The sequence below is a fragment of the Syngnathus acus genome, chromosome 17 (genome assembly GCF_901709675.1).
Source record: "Syngnathus acus chromosome 17, fSynAcu1.2, whole genome shotgun sequence".
Taxonomy (NCBI): Eukaryota; Metazoa; Chordata; class Actinopteri; order Syngnathiformes; family Syngnathidae; genus Syngnathus; species Syngnathus acus.
The window spans coordinates 6938848-6955086 of NC_051102.1; the positions used below are offsets into that span (position 1 = coordinate 6938848).

A 16239-nucleotide genomic window follows, 5' to 3' on the forward strand; every position below is an offset into this window, starting at 1 on the left:
TTCTAACTTGGGGATGGGATCAGTGAACATTCCTCTTCCCTGTCTCTTTAACTATTGATGAACATGTAAGTGGTCCACTCTGGTAGTGCTGCTCGACTTCCTGATTGTTATTTCAGCTGGAGACGCTCAGGACACTGCCCCGAGATGCCTTTATATATTATTGAGAACCACGGGTGCTTTCTTCTGTGGTAAGAGGTGTTCTGCTCGGCGACCGCAGTCCAAACCGCCGCGCCAAATGAACCTCAGAGGTTGTTTTCAATTCAAAGGAGTTAAACTTGAAAGAACATTAAACGGCATCGGGAGTGACAAGCATTACGATTAATGATCATTCAGTCAAGCCTCAACAAAGTTATTGCCATTAATAGCCTCAATATCAACATGTGTTTGCTTTGCGTCAAATCACCGATTTGCAGGGTTCAAGTGGACTCGGTAGTTTCTGTACGCAGCAATGTGTAATGGAAAAGTGTTACGTCGTCGTATTATTCTTTCTCGGTGGAGGTAAATAGGTTTCCGAGGTGGTTTGTGGGGGGAGGACGAGGGGGTCTTACCCTGCATGGTGGTACACGTGGGCTCGGGGAAGAGAGGAATAAGCAGGAGGTAGATGAGGTAGATGAGGGACAGGACGTTGTACCTGAAGAGACAAGCTGACGACAGAGAAGACAAAGCGTAATTCAGCTAATGTTAGCATGTGTGTTTATTTCCTTCTGAGTTCAAAACAGCCATCCCAAGAAAGTGAGACTGTGGAGTAGAACACTAAAATAATATCAGCATGTGTATTCATTTTCTTCTCACTTATGTATGCCATGAAAGTGGCGTGTGAACTGCTAAGCTAATGTTAGCATGGGTGTTGATTCTTTTGCCATTTACCAGGTATTGAGGAAAAACACTGGTACAAAGTGTTGTTTAAAAAAAAAAACATGGACACATTAGAAAGCGCATTACTCAGCCAATAAAGCCATTTCCTGTTTAGAGAGTCGAGGATGCATCACAACAAATGACACGTGTACTTCAATGCGAAATGTTCAAACGCTTAAGTGCAAACTTGCACTTCAAGTACAGCCCTTCCATGACTTGCAAGGTAGGCTGGGTGAAGCATCGCCATTTTCAAGCCATTTTCAAGTTATAAACAGAGTTCCGCTAAGTTTTACTCGATGCACTTATGCAATGAAATAAAAGCATATTCCTCCTTTAAAAGCTGTAAAACCTTGCTTGAATTTATTGTATCAAGCCTCCCTCCTTCTTTTTTCTGGAGGTATGTGTTGAGTCCTCTCAAGTTCTTTCTTTCTGCTCGAAAATCAACAAGCGCATCATTAACAAGCCGAAAAAAATTAGTGGACTGCTAAAAAAAACACTGCTTTTATTTATCTTTGCACACTCAAAGGTCCCATTCAACAACATTTGCCTTGGCTCCCCTTACTGCTCTCACACTGAAAGCCTAATCTAATTATTAAGACTATAAGCCTCCCACTAACTGCTAAAAAAAAAAAGTATCAGGAGCCAAGTGGTTTGAGGTATTTATCTGCAGACGCTTGACTCTATGCTTCCAGTCTGCTTTTGGTGAGTCACTCGCTGTGGATCCATAAAAAAATAAGAATATAAGCGCCTTTTGTTTTCACATATCACATGAAGCAAAAAAAAAAAAGTTGAAGCGGACCTTTGTCTCGTCTCGTCTTTCAAAAAGCCGCAAAAGCTGCCACAAAACCACAAAGAAGGCCGAGTTTGAGGCCAGAAATATAAACGGATGTTAAGGAGGCGCAGCGTAGCACCTCGAGCGATAAGTAAGGAATTCTTAACCAGCAGAACTTTTTTTTTTTTTTTTAAACCAGAAGAGTATCAAGTCACTCCTGTGCAAATTTTAACTTTAAATATAGACTTAAAAACACACACATAAGATGATCTTTGGACGTAAAAAGACCAAAATTTAGTTGTTTGTCAAGCTAATGTGGCGAATGCCAACATGCAAACTAGCTAGCAATGTTGAATGTTAAGTAGTAGCATGCTAGTTTGCTCTTAATAGATTTGAACAACAAACAGTCATGCTTTTATTTGTCTTATTTCAAACAAAAAACAAGTATGTGAGTCATGCTAATTTGAGTTGCTAGCAGTTACTAATGAGTTAGTTTCCCTTTAACAAACTTAAACAACAAATGTGAGTCATGTTTTTGTTATTTGTTCTGCTTAAATAATTAAGTTTGCAAGTCATGCTAATGTGGCTAATGGAAAGTGGTCACAAAAGGTCAATAAGTGTGTCTTAGAGATCAAGTGACGAGTAGTTGCGAGCTAATTTGCGATGAGATGATTGCGGCTTTTCTTTGTGGGTAATGCAATATTCAGAATGCCAAATTACATTACGTAACTTTTATATACATTATAAAATTGTAAATACAACACGTCTAATGTCTTTTCATGTCAAGTTTCAGAGTCATGCTAATGTGGCTAATGCCACTAGCCCCTTATCAGTAGCAAAAACACGACAAAACAGTCTCTCTTACGATCAAGATCCAACTACACGGCGATGTTCTGCTATTTGTTGACTTTTGAGAAACAGCACCCAGGAGCTTGGTTTTGCCAGGCTTGTACTCCAGTCAAAAAACAAAACAAAAAAAAAGTACTACACAGCTGTGGTGGGTGTTGTTTGGGTCTTGTACATGTTGTGTACACAAGGACTCTATGGCTGTGGGTTTTCAAAAGAGGTGATGCTAGATGGCCATCAGGGAGGTAGGAGGGTTAAAAAAAGCAACTACGTAACGCGAGCGACAGTGGCGATGCATATGTGGTGGCGGATAGGAAGGAAGCGGCAGGTGTTTGAATCCCAGAAACAAAAAGCAGTCCGTCGACACTCCGACTTTGGTCTTTTTTATCACTTGGCTGCAAACGCACTGAACACTGAGGTCATTCCATTTGCTTCCTTTTTTTTTTTCTCCTCATAATTTCATTCTTTTCATTCAGACAAGTTTTGTGATTTAAAAAAAAAAAAAATCTCAACTCAAAGATGAATGTAACAAATACATATATCTTATATACATCATGTTTATCCTAAAATGAAGCTCCCATTGTCACATTGACCTATCTTCCCCGTGCCCGCTGTATTGTCTCATAAGCCGTCCATTTTGTTCATGTTGGCCTGAAACAGGCGAGTTGGGTGGTGGTAAGAAAACTCAGCAAAGTGTTAGAGTTGGGGTTACAGGTTGGGGTAATTACTACTTCGATTATCGGCGGACATTTTCATCAAGGCGTGACCCTCGACAGACCTTGCCCGATGACATCGTCGCCATCATCGCAATCTGCCGCCGCCGCCGCCGCGCATTATCCCATACGTTCCACTTTACATCCCCCCCTCGCTTCCTGTCGGCGACGACGGACAGGAGTGCTCATTTTGCACTCCCAAAAAGACATCAATTATTAAAAAGGTATGCTTACGATAAAAGGCAAGTCAATTCTCTCATTGGCAATCCGCATTAATAATTCATGATGTTAAAACGGCTTTCCACCAATTAATGGAGCCCATGCATGACCTCGCAATGGCTTCTGGAAATAACGATGCAGTCGGTGATGCTTGTGCATTACGGCACGCTTAGAAAAAAGAAAAAAAAAGATGGGCTCGGACATTAGTGACTCCTTGCGCATTTGTGGCCTGACCACAAAATGGCCGCTTAAACACCCAAAAGTAAACACCACTTCATTGAGGCAAGGACATGACCGCACCTCTAATGAACCACTCAATGAACAAGTCACCAAGTTCAACTTGAAACATTCAATATGGTTCAATATGCCAAAGATGTCAAACAAAACAGGTGAATCCAAATTAGTGAGCATATAAAGTTGCGCTAATTTGTACTTACAGTGTTCTGTTTTTTTTTTTTTAGTTAAATATATGAAATGGCTTTTTTTTAATTTATGTATTTTTTTTTATCAAATCCACTGATATTTATAAATGGCCTCCGCAAACATCTTCCTGTCCTGATCTCCATTGCATGGAAATGCACAGCAATTGTTGTGCACTAGATAATAAAATACACTAAAAAGGAATTTTATAAAAGTTAAAAAATATATCCAAAAATTGAAAGAATTTTTTATACATGAAAAAGCAGAGCAGTTTTGCTTTCTTTTTCTGCTATTATGCAGGCGTTAACCATAAAATATTGAATGTGTTAAAAATGAACACATTACAAAATACATAAATAATGGGGGGAAACATTTGAATGAAAAACTATGCACATTTTCATTTCTTTTATCCTAACTCCAACATCCATAAATTGCCTGTAATATGAGCTAAATACAAGTGCAATAAAAGCTTGTTTATGAATGAATCATCCAGATTGTGGGGGATTTTATATTTACAGTCACGCGAGGTGAATGCTGACGTGAATAAACACCCATCAATCCACGTATCATTTAAGGGAATTTTCAAAAAGGTCTAGCACTGCTGACGGATTTAGGGCCTGACCTTAGGTGCTTTATTTATTTATAATGGCTGGCACTTCCATGTCAAAAAGTAGCAAAGGTCCTTTTCCCCAAACAACCCCGACGGTGACATTACTCCTTAAAGTGGCTAATTTAACTTACCATAAATATTGTGACTGCAACTGGGTTGAAGGTACAACACCCATTTTGGATGGATAGTGTTTAAAACCAACAGGCTTCTGTGCAGTTGTCATTTTTAATGTTTAAATTCACTCATGGTGACGTAAATAAAGTGTAAAAGGCCATTTTCACCTCGTGTCTTGAAGGCAAGATTCATTATGCAACACATTCACATGACCGCAGTGCGATCACATTTACCTGAGGTGAGTTGTAGATTTATATTAGAAATTATTACAATAATAATGTTGACATTCATGTCTGTAGAAGGCATTTGGTTGGTACTTCATTGAGGCAGCTGGGGTAAATGTCACCTTTCATTTTCCAATCAGATGAATCAATATAAGTGGCTAAAAGTACTTTGGAGCCTTGAGGTGAATTATGCCACTTTGATTAAATGTTGCCTTCAAGGCAGCTGGGGGGAAATGTCACTTTTGTTTTTCATTAATGTAAGTGAAGTGGTTACACTCAAGCTAATTTAGCTTGAAACAAAACACAATTTTTAAGGAAGATTTGAAATGTTGAAGGCAGAAGACGGAGAGCATCACTTTTGTTTTTACATTGATTTGAAAGGTTTTTTTTAATTTCACATTTAATCATTTACCTGTATTGCTCTCTGCTCCTTCCATTAGCCCAGGCGGATAAATAACGTCTTCTGAAACTGAATGGGGCTGAAATTTCTATCAAGGTTTCTTTAGAAAATGACCTTTAGAGAAAAATTGTGCCTTAGTTAAAAAGGTGCCTTCAAATAATCCAGGGTCAATGCTAATTCTCTTATTATAACTTAGAAGTCAATACAACCATGGTTATGTGGTTAAGATAAAAGTAATTTCCCCACAAAAAAAAAGCCCCAAATGCAATGCTTTTAATAGTTGACAGGTTATCTTTAAGCAAACTGTCCAGTTCTCTTTTGATATTGATAGGAATGAAGTTAATTCGTCGGGGTAAAAGTTATTTTCAACAACTGCCATGAAGGCACCGTTTGTGTTTTACTGTAGTTTAAATGCTGCCTTCAATGAAAGTAGGGCAAATTGAAATGATTTGTTTACGTTGTAAATTACGTGCAAGTAGCTAAGTGTTTAGAAGAAGGGGGGTAAACAAGGGTGACGTAATCCGTCACTCATCTCCAGTCCGAAATGGAAACGCGATATATTCGAAATTTAAATTAAAAACTCACCGGCTGCGAGGCAGGCAGGCAACAGCAGCCTGAAGACCAGCCCGCACACCACCTCCGAGGCCATGGCGCGCGCCTCTTTGGCAGCTCAAAGGAACTCTCTCTCTTCTCTCTTTTCTCTCTCTCACTCTTCCTCGGTCGTTAGAGTCTCCGTCTCATCCCCTTCCCAAAAAAAAGTGTCTCAAATCCTGGCTGTCACGGGTGTACACGCCTCCCAACCAGTCGGCTGTGGCTGAACGAGACACCTGAGCGGCGGCTTGTCCAAGGTGGCGAGAGGAGGCCACTTCCAGGCTTCATCATCACCATCCACACCCGGCAGCTCATAGCCAAAAGAGACTTTTGTTAGCGGGCGTTGCGTTCAAGTCATGTTCGCCACTCAAATGGTCACCGGTCGCGTTGCTGAAACTGTTGCTGAAAAGAAACAACAGGTAGTCAAGTTGAAATAAAGCTTCTTTGTAGAGGCGTCAAAAGTGTCATTTGTTGGACTTTGCCAGACTTTGTAGAGGTTCACCTCTCCTCGGTGTGGCTCCTTGGGTGGATTTAACACTTTTGAGTGAAACTGGGCGCGCGCGTGGGCTGTGCTAGCCTTATCGGGAGGCAACATGTGATTGGCATATCCACCTACCAATCAAAGACCTTCCTTTAGTTTGTGACTCCACCCTCAGACGATAATTGGCTTGAATGAAAGGGGAGGGAGGACACTAACACTTGTAGCGCAAATGTTAGCAAACAATGTCACTAAAAAGTAGCTTGTTTTGTGCTTTTCCAATTATATTTATGCATTTTACATTTTAATTATTTGGTAAGAATGTTTTAGGAGTTTTAAGGCGTGTCTTTGATCATTTTATGACACGCTCCCACACCCAAAATTTGATGACCGTCTCGAACAAAGAGAAACAGCGTCACCTATAGGTTCAGAAACGAGTCTGCACCTGCGCATCCATTTCTAATCGAGTCAAGAGAATTTTCATTATTAAACTTTTTTTATTCAAATTGCGTTTTTAGTGAAAGAATTGGTAAAATAATAGTAATTATTATACAACGAGCATAGAAGCACATATTAATCATTTTATTGACTTATACTGCTCTAATTAAAAATCTATTGTCCAAAGATTTTTACTTTGTCAATAGTAATTCAAAATAGGTTTGTTGTGAACTAATTCAACTGTAACAACTATATAGTACAGTATCATATAGTAATACTGTATAATCATTTATAGGATAATCTTTTAATGATTTTTTTGTATTTTACGGATCCAACAAAAATGTAATGATGATTTTTCTTTGCAAAAATAAGAGGGGTATCTATTTCTTGAATTTTAAACACTAAATAAATTCTGAATACGTTAATTATATTGTTAATTATAACAATCAAGCCACTGTGATGGTTTACTTATGTGTGGAAGACTACTAAATTAATCTATGTTAATATGTTAAATTAATGCCATGCCAGATATGACAATATCGGTACAAATGTCCATTATTTGAAAGACATCATTAGTGGGACCGGGATAATTGGATATATTTTTTAATATTTCACAAAGCAACATGTTGACAGTAATCAATATTTTCAGTAGATCAAATGCACTGATAAATGCCGCACTGCGCTAGTGCCTTGATCTTTTGAAACGACATAATTTATCAGTTTCTGCAAAGCATGATGGGAGTGAACAGCTTGAGTGGTTGATACGGGACAAGCTGGACAACATCAGTTTGAGGCGCTGACCCAAACGGGCCGGATGCCGTCGTCACTGCCGCAGCAGTCGATAACGTCAGGCCGTGATTTGTGTCAGGATGTGACAGTCCAATCACTCCCTGCCAATGTTGAGGGGAATGGTTGTCTTTGATCCATTATTTATCCCATGCTGAAGAGGGACTTATTGACCTCTTCCCAAATGGATCCGACTGGTTAAAACATTGACGATGATTCAGCACTAAATGTGGCTTTGCATCTTGGCCCAACATCATTGAGAGTGGAGAATGCAAGATCTCTGCGTGAAAGGCCGTATCCAACAGGATGCTGGTCGTCTATAGGCCGGGGTTCGGCGCTTGGCACGCTTCCTTGGAAATGATGTTTTCTTTTCACTTAACACCGGAACAGGTCAGGACAAATGGAGTGAACGTTATTTGATGATGTCGGTCGGGATAATGGCTTTCAACCACTTGTTTATTGTTGTCATTGAGCAGGAGGAAGGAGCCGAGGCACCTAATGCACCCACTGGACTGGATAGCCGGGATGCTGGGCAGCAAACACAACAACACACTTTTACGGACATACTTTTACATGTTGTTTCTTGCAGAGAAAACACAAGGCCTTAGGTTGCTCATCGGCATTACTATCATTGTGATCAGCAGCAGGGCATCACCACAGGGATGAAGTCAATGCAGCAAAGTGGAGGTGAATTACTCCATAGCTGGTTCGTGGTGGTTTCCAAAGGCACATGTAATTTGATTTCATCTTTAATCATTAACATTGCAGACCATCACCTAAACAAGAACACACGTTCACACATCTACATACATGCACACGCAGTATCGGTGCATTAGGTGTAATGCAATTTGAGCAGGCAATTAAGTTTATACAGTCAAAGAAAAGTTTCCTGCTGAGACAGCAAATTCACTAATGGACGGAGATGGCTCATTATCCTGCACTACCTTTCAAACGTCACCGGTAGTTAACAAATAAAAAGATTTCAAAAAAAACCTCGTCAATTGTCTTACGTCATACTTTGTTCATGTCATGTCCCTGTCGGCCACAAGGGCGCGCCAGAATGACTTCTAGTCACGTGACAGAGAAACACTAAGATGGCGACTTACGTAGCTGTACTTCTGTTGTTACGTTGTTGTTATTGTTTTTTGTTGTTTTTGCCGTTTGAAAACGCTGCTCAACTTCTAAACGAACCATGTTACAAACCCATCAATGACAGCAGGCCAGACTTTGTTCGGTGAGTTTATTGACGTGCGTATTTGCTGCTCTATTGAGAAGGTTTCTGTCTTCAATAACTACCTGTAATGTGCTAGTGATATCAGTGACGACTTATTGCATAGTATTGATAAAAAAAATCTGTGGTTCCAAAATAATATAATTAAAACCGCAAAGTAACAAATAAAAATACAGCAGTAAAATGAAATCCAACATATTTTTTATTTTCGACACAAAGTGCCTATTTTAGTCAGGAATAAAATGTCTTTTTTTCTGTAGAACACACCCTCGACCCCACGAGTACATGAAGGTGTCCGACCTTCCCCGTTCGTGGGATTGGAGGAATGTGGACGGGCAGAATTACGTGAGCATCACAAGAAACCAGCACATACCTCAGTACTGCGGCTCCTGCTGGGCCATGGGAGCCACTAGCGCCCTTGCCGGTAACCGTGGCGAATGCGGGGCAGGCACACGGGAAGACAGACGGGTTAACATTTTGTCAATCTCGCCCTAGACCGCATCAACATCAAACGCAAGGGCGCGTGGCCGTTGGCGTACCTGTCGGTCCAGAATGTCATTGACTGCGGGGGGGCTGGATCGTGTTACGGCGGCGATGACTTGAGGGTGTACGCCTACGCTCATCAGAGTGGCATTCCGGATGAGACCTGCAACAACTACCAAGCTAAAAATCAAAGTAAGACACATGCTACACTCATCGTTATGAACTTTTTCCCGTGTTACCTCCTCTGGCCAGTAGGGGGCGGGCTGTGCATATCCTCACTTTGCACCTCTTGATATTTGACCTCTTTGCTTTCTTTCCCCACATTTCTTTTGTCACCCCCCCAACCCTAACAGAGTGTGAGCTTTTCAACCAGTGTGGCTCATGCGTCTCAGTGACGTCATGCAACGTGGTGAGGAACTACACCACGTGGAAAGTGGCTGATTACGGAAGAGTGTCCGGGAGAGACCACATGAAGGCGGAGATTTACACCAATGGGCCCATCAGGTAACCAAGACTGGTGATTTACCTGTACTCGCCAGATGGGGGAGACAAAGAGCTGAAGTTCTTTTCTTTTCTGTAGTTGTTCTCTGATGGCCACCAAGGGGCTTGACGGCTACTCGGGGGGCATCTTTTCAGAATTTCACCCCCTTTCGCTGCCCAATCACATTGTGTCTGTAGCTGGATGGGGTGTTGCGGATGACAGCACAGAGTTTTGGATCGTCAGGAACTCCTGGGGAGAGTTTTGGGTAAGTGTCACATATACACACTGCAGTCAGATGCTTTGATTGACATGCTTGACTATCAAAAATGTATGTTGCTAATGGAAATTGGCTGAAGTGGGTAAATCGAAAATAATTAAATAAATAATGGAAAAGTCATGTCTATTTTTTTTCCCAGGGAGAACATGGCTGGGCCCGAATCGTCACCAGTGCCTTTAAAGGTGGCAAAGGCAACTGGTTCAACTTGGGGATCGAGAAACGCTGTGCATATGGAGATCCTATTGTTGTGTCATAGATTGTAATTATTTATGTTCCTGTACAGAATTCAAGAATAATTTTTTATGGGGAAATGATCACATTTATCATTATTCATGTTACATAAGAGTCACACCGTTGATTTCACCAAAATGTTTTCTTCATCAGCGTCGACTATCACAGAGAGACGAGGTGGTTGCTCCTCACTGGTTTGTGTGTTAATGTTTTTTTAGATGAACGGAATAAACAAATTCACTGAGGACTGGCTACCTGTCTAAATCAAGGTGTAGTTCTAATTTTGACATATAGAGGGCAGGCTTTGATTGCACTCAGCGCACACAGGACAAACACGCACACTAACAATGCCCAGCAGTGTTGTGAGCACAGCGAGACCGAACATCTGGAGAGGGCCAAAGCCTCCGCCCACATTTTTGTGCTTTTTGCTCTCTCGAGGCCACACACAAGTCACACCCATCTGAACTGTTTAATGAACAACAGCATATGAGCCGTGCTAAAAACGAATACAATCTCATTTAACACTGCTTCAAAAAGGCAGCCAATTAATTGTCAAAACAGTACATTGCAAACTTTCTCATTTTGTTCAACATATACAAAAACATATTCCTCTTATAAGCAAGAACTGAAAGAGTCTGCAGGAAAGGTAGGGAAATGCATTTCAACAGACGTGTAGCATTATGACTTATTGTTATGTGAGAGGAATTGCTCATCAAAGTACACCATGACTGGTTGAAGTAGTTCAAACAGAAGCTCATGGAACCAGTTTGGTGGCAAGTGCACGACACGTACAACCGGCTTGGATGGAATCTTAATCCCATTGATCCCATTGGCCCCATCTGCTACAATGAGTGTGCGCGTGTGATAATGAATGAATAAAATGCAACATTAGTTGTTTGTTTTGATGTAGCTGACCTTCAAAATGGAAGCGGTATAATGGGGGACATGCTGAATGGGAGTAGGACGAATAACTGCACAGGATTGTCCAGATTTTTTTTTTTTTTTATGGGAGTGGGATGGGACGGGAGTGAAAATTGCTGGTGACACCCTCGATCTTGCGCGAGGAGAGGCGCACATGAATTTTGGTGAGGATTTCTTTGCTTATTAAGTGACCTTAAGCTTTTTTTTACTTTAATTTTAGACTCTGAGGAGACAAGCTCGTCCACCGTGTTTGCCTGAAAAAAACATGGAATATTTTGGGGCGCTCGCTTCCCTTTTAGCACTTATTTTGGAATCCAAGCGGAAGTGCGTCGTAAGTGTAGCTTGACGGTCGCAGCGGTGTTTGACGGACTGCGTTTCTCCTCGCGTTACGTTTTTTGTTTTTCTCTCAACTTTACACCCGACATCTTCATCCGCCATCATGAGCCACATCGGGATGGATATTTGAAAAAGAGGAGGAGGGGGGAGGACAAGGAGGAGAAGATGCCTCATGGATCGTTCCATCACGTCCTGAGATGAGACCCATGCCCAGGTTCGGCGTCAGGTGGCTGCTCGCCACCGTGCTGATGCTGCTGCTCGCTGGCACATTCTTCTTCTGCGAGTATCTCATCTACTTCCCCGCCATCCTCAAGTGCGCCTGGCCCCGCGTGGAGCATGCGCGCGGTGGCGGGGGGGACGGCATCGACGGTGGGCCGCCGGACGCACCGCCGGTCCGCGCCATGGTGCTGTCAGACACGCATCTCCTGGGGGCCGTCGGCGGCCACTGGTTTGACAAGCTCAGGAGGTACGCTGTAAACAACTAACGCAATCTTGTGTCCTTCACTGATTGATTAATACCATAACAATAAGCGGGTGCTTCTGTACGCATGCGCAGAGAATGGCAGATGGAGCGCGCGTTCCAGACCGCTCTGTGGCTCCTCAGGCCTGAGGTGGTCTTCATTCTGGGGGACATCTTCGATGAAGGCAAGTGGAGCTCGAAGAAGGTAAGGGGAGAGGGTGGGCGGTTTGGGGGTTGTTTACTCAACTGCAGAGGGTGCCAGCCAATAGTGAGCAACACTGGCCTAACAATCAGAACTCTCGTTATCAATAAAAGTGGACAATTTATGGATCACATTTAAAGTTCTGAAGTTCAGCGTTCGAATCTGCCTGAATTTTCTCCACGTACTCTGGCTTCTTCCCATATTTCAAAAAATATCAATTTGGAGAAATCTCAAATAAAGGCCTCCCTTGTCCCATTAGAAAGAAAAAAAATCAAGTATGCAATTAAAGTGGGTAATAAAGAAAGTATGGTGCTCGACAATTCAAGTGCACAAGCCATCTCAAATATGTTTTCAAGAAAATATCTTGCTTGTCACTTGCTAAACATGAGACGCAACGTGTCTTTCTCTCTGCAGCATTGGGAGGACGACGTGCGGCGCTTCCACAGGATGTTCCGTCACCCCGGGGACACGGAGCTGGTGGTCCTGGTCGGGAATCACGACATTGGCTTCCATTACGAGTAAGGACTGACGCTATTTGCGGAGTCAGCAAAAAATTGGACTTTGATTGGTAGTTTATGATATGTACTCGACTGGGTGCGTGCACTGTATTAAGCAACCAAAAACAAGACCGAAAATGTCTCTGATATACTCATCTTGTACAATAGAATATTTCCTGAGGGGAAAATCTTATTTGCTGTATCTACTATAGGCATCAACAGTAATTTCTGATATTAAATGTAGTTAAGTAATGGAAGTTAGAATTTTGATTGATTTGATTTAGTTTCATTTTATTATTTGTTTTAGTTTATATCAGTAATATAATTATATTTTAATTAGTGTGTGAGCTATAACTGATATGTGTATGCAATACAAATGCCTTTTCTTACCCTGGCGTGATTCATCATCACATTTACCCTTATGTGGTGACTGCACACAGGAAACAAGTCAAATTAAAAACAAAACATGCTTGTAAACCGGTCAAGTAAGTCAGACCCAAGCAGCCAGGCAAGAGCAAGGAAGTAAACAAATGTCAAACAGTCAAACAGCTCAAGGGGAAGTGCAAATGATAAAATAAGAAATCGTTTCAAACCCCTCTCTGGACAAAGGCCTGTGTTGTCAGATGACTACAAAGAATGTCAGGAAAAGCCTACTCGGACATGGTATTGCCATTTTTTTTTTCCTACTTAAGTAGAGTGTAGATTATAGACTAGTTCTACCGCTTGCCACTAAAGTCAACATTGCACCATTATCTTAGGTGCTGATTTTGCTCTTTTCTTGGTGTGTACGCTGAAAGTTGTGTTTTATCGCCCCCTGCAGGATGGACTGGTTCAAATTGCAGCGCTTCGAGAAGGTTTTCAACGCCTCTTCCACCAGGATAGTCACCAAAAACGGAGTCAAGTGAGTCAGTTCTCCTGTTTTGACCGAGCATGGTGTCTGAATGCTGATTTATGTGTGTGTGTGTGTGTGTGTGTGTGTGCTTAGCTTCTTGCTGGTGAACAGCGTGGCGCTGCACGGTGACGGTTGCCCCATCTGCCAATCGGTAGAGAAGGAGCTCATCAGACTCTCCAAGGAGCTCAACTGTTCTCTGCAGGCAAGTCGGTGGCACATGCAAAGAAACAACAACAATAAATAGATGAAAGTTAATAAAGTCATGTCTACACAGGGTTCAGGGGTCGGCTGTGAGGGCACGCATGTTTATCCTCCCACACCACCCATCATGTTGCAGGTGAGCTCATTAACTCATTAACCATAAAACAAGAAAGTAAAATGACTCAGCCCTTTTAAATATGACTAACGTACATATTTCAACAATTTTTTTAAATTCTTTATACCTTGTGATGATGATGGGGTCGGTTGGCACTTTGCAGCACTACCCGCTCTACAGAGTGAGCGACGCAGGCTGCACGGGAACAGACGCGGCGCCGCCTGGTGAGCGCCACCTTCTATTCAGGGAGAAGTACGACGTGCTGTCCAAGGAGGCGTCTCAGAAGGTGAGGACTTCTTCTGTGAAATCCTGATGATACATATGAAGGAGTTTTGGTGTCATTGCCCTCAGCTGCTGCAGTGGTTCAAGCCCCGCCTCATCCTGAGCGGCCACACCCACAGCGGCTGCGAGGTCCTCCACGATAATAAGTACCCGGAAGTCAGCGTGCCATCCTTCAGCTGGAGGAACCGCAACAATCCCAGCTTCATCCTGGTGGGTCAGGGTGCCTCTGTACAATGTGTATAGCATGAAAGTAGACAGTCGGAGGCCATTATTCACAATACGATACAATACATCCATCGATTAATCGAATAAAATGTCATTTTCATCTGAATATATTACAAAACCTCTATATTATTTATTAAATTAACAACAAAATCCCCATTAAACAATATAACACAAGAGGCATCAATGTTGTACTCACCAAACTTATTTAGTTGCGGTGTTTCTTTTCCAAAGTAGAAGCAGACAAAGTTTGAAAATGTTTTTGTTTTGGTTCAACACAAAAAGATAACCTCTTTGAGATTAATGAGCAATTACTGTTGAAAGACTGACATCAGAGGATTTGGCCAATTGTAAGGTAAAAAAAATGGCTAAATTATTCTTTGATTGTCAATGAATCAATTATTTTGACAACTCTATCACGTTCATTGACTTTTTCATCGTTGGTTCCATGATGCTAAGATGGTCCTTCTGTCAACTGGCCCTTTAAATCGTCCATTTTGTTCTCTCTCTCTCTCTCTCTCTCTCTCTCTCTAACAGGCGTCCGTGTCACCAGGCAGTTACGCACTGTCAAAATGTTTCTTGCCGGAGGAAAGCACAGTGATCGGTGTGTACACCTCAACCGGCGGCTGCCTGCTGCTGCTCATCCTGGCACATTGCTTATGGATGAAGGGCCTGCTGCAGTGCCTCAGCCTTTGCCTGCTGGGGAAGCACAAGTCGCTGTAAAAACTACATTACCCAGAAACCCCTGCATACAGAAACTGGAAGGGAAGTGCACATCAGCCGGCAGTTGACCGAGAAACGTTTTGACCGTGTCCCCCAAAAATTGCTTTGTTTCTTTTTATGACACTTTGGAAGGACATGAATTGTTCATTTTAATATTTTAAGTCATTTTAATGACTTTAAACTTGTGATATTTATGATGTGTTTGTTGTCACTTGTGACCAAAAAACAGTTCTCAACAAACTGCCTTGTTTTGGGCATTAAGAAACACCATTTTATTTCTATTATTGTCGATTTTAGGTGTCAAATGTGCTTGGATGAACCATGTTAATTCACTGTGAACTAAAAACTCACCCCTCATCTCACATTGTTGGTTTATTGAGGGGGGTTAATGATCTCGGAGGTTTATAATTGCACATCTTTACCAAATATTTGTGAGGGTTCTAGCAAAGTTGTTGACATATTTCCAATTAACAACAATAAATTGCCATGATTATCATCCCAGTCGTGGATGCAAACATCCAAGAAAACTGTTTTCAATGATACATGCCAATGTTTTTAAAAAATATAAAGCTAAGTCAATCTTAAAGGACCCAATCTATGCACTTTTGTAAATGTCATCAACCGTCACTAATTAACGTTGGTTTTGGAAAGACCCATGACAATTTATGGTCGTAATGTGTGCGTTTTTGTTGTTAGAAGTCTGAGGCGCCCCTCTGGTCTGGAAGGAACTTAATGTAAACAAAACATATATTATTATTTGGAAGTGATATTTCTTTTCTTCAAGGGTCAGTCTAAAATTTTCGTGAACATAACGTGGCTTGGAAGAACCTAATTTACTTGTAAATATCAAAAACGTAGTCTGCAAAGTTAAGACAATTTTGCATCTTCAGAGAACAAGTTTTATAAACATCTGAGAGAATGCCTATGTCTTCAAAATATAAAATGTTCAAGGAACGGAATTTACTGCTGTAACACTTTAAAGAGTGTGGTTTTGTCAGCATTGCTTCATGTTTTTTTTTCTTTTTCCAAAAACAATGTAGTCAGTTATGAGCAATAAAAATATTGCTCACCAATACCAAAATGTAAAAATGGTTCGCATGTTTAGTGAACAAATGATGAAAACAAGTGTGGATTCAGGACACGTGTTGTAAAGAAAAAAAAAAATGTCTCTAATGTGCCTCTTTATTTAAATAAAAATAAAAATATCATTTCATCGTCA

The 16239-nt window shown here is 41.4% G+C and overlaps 3 protein-coding genes across 4 annotated transcripts in view; 2 read left to right on the plus strand and 1 right to left on the minus strand.

Moving 5' to 3' along the window:
• Positions 1-6300, minus strand: part of LOC119137050 (piezo-type mechanosensitive ion channel component 2) — a 33230-nt gene extending 26930 nt beyond the window's left edge. Inside the window, 2 exon segments of the mRNA XM_037276032.1 lie at positions 549-644; positions 5759-6300. Of these exon segments, the coding sequence (XP_037131927.1) occupies positions 549-644; positions 5759-5822 (160 nt within the window). The 5' untranslated portion in view covers positions 5823-6300.
• A 2236-nt stretch (positions 6301-8536) lies between these two features.
• LOC119136633 (cathepsin Z) lies at positions 8537-10414 on the plus strand. Its single transcript, XM_037275219.1, has 6 exons — positions 8537-8700; positions 8958-9121; positions 9193-9372; positions 9534-9684; positions 9761-9926; positions 10078-10414. Exons 1-6 carry the CDS (start codon positions 8561-8563, stop codon positions 10192-10194), a joined length of 918 nt encoding a protein of 305 aa, XP_037131114.1. The 5' UTR covers positions 8537-8560; the 3' UTR covers positions 10195-10414.
• Positions 10415-11003: 589 nt separating this feature from the next.
• mppe1 (metallophosphoesterase 1) lies at positions 11004-16239 on the plus strand. Of its 2 annotated transcripts, XM_037275217.1 has the most exons (11): positions 11005-11640; positions 11741-11892; positions 11983-12091; positions 12503-12606; positions 13406-13486; positions 13571-13679; positions 13752-13814; positions 13957-14079; positions 14145-14285; positions 14835-15098; positions 15134-16239. In XM_037275217.1, the coding sequence occupies exons 2-10, from the start codon at positions 11828-11830 to the stop codon at positions 15018-15020; spliced, it is 981 nt and encodes a 326-aa protein (XP_037131112.1). In that variant the 5' UTR covers positions 11005-11640; positions 11741-11827; the 3' UTR covers positions 15021-15098; positions 15134-16239. The 2 variants fall into 2 exon arrangements, with proteins under 2 accessions (XP_037131111.1, XP_037131112.1); XM_037275216.1 differs by having other exon boundaries at positions 11004-11892.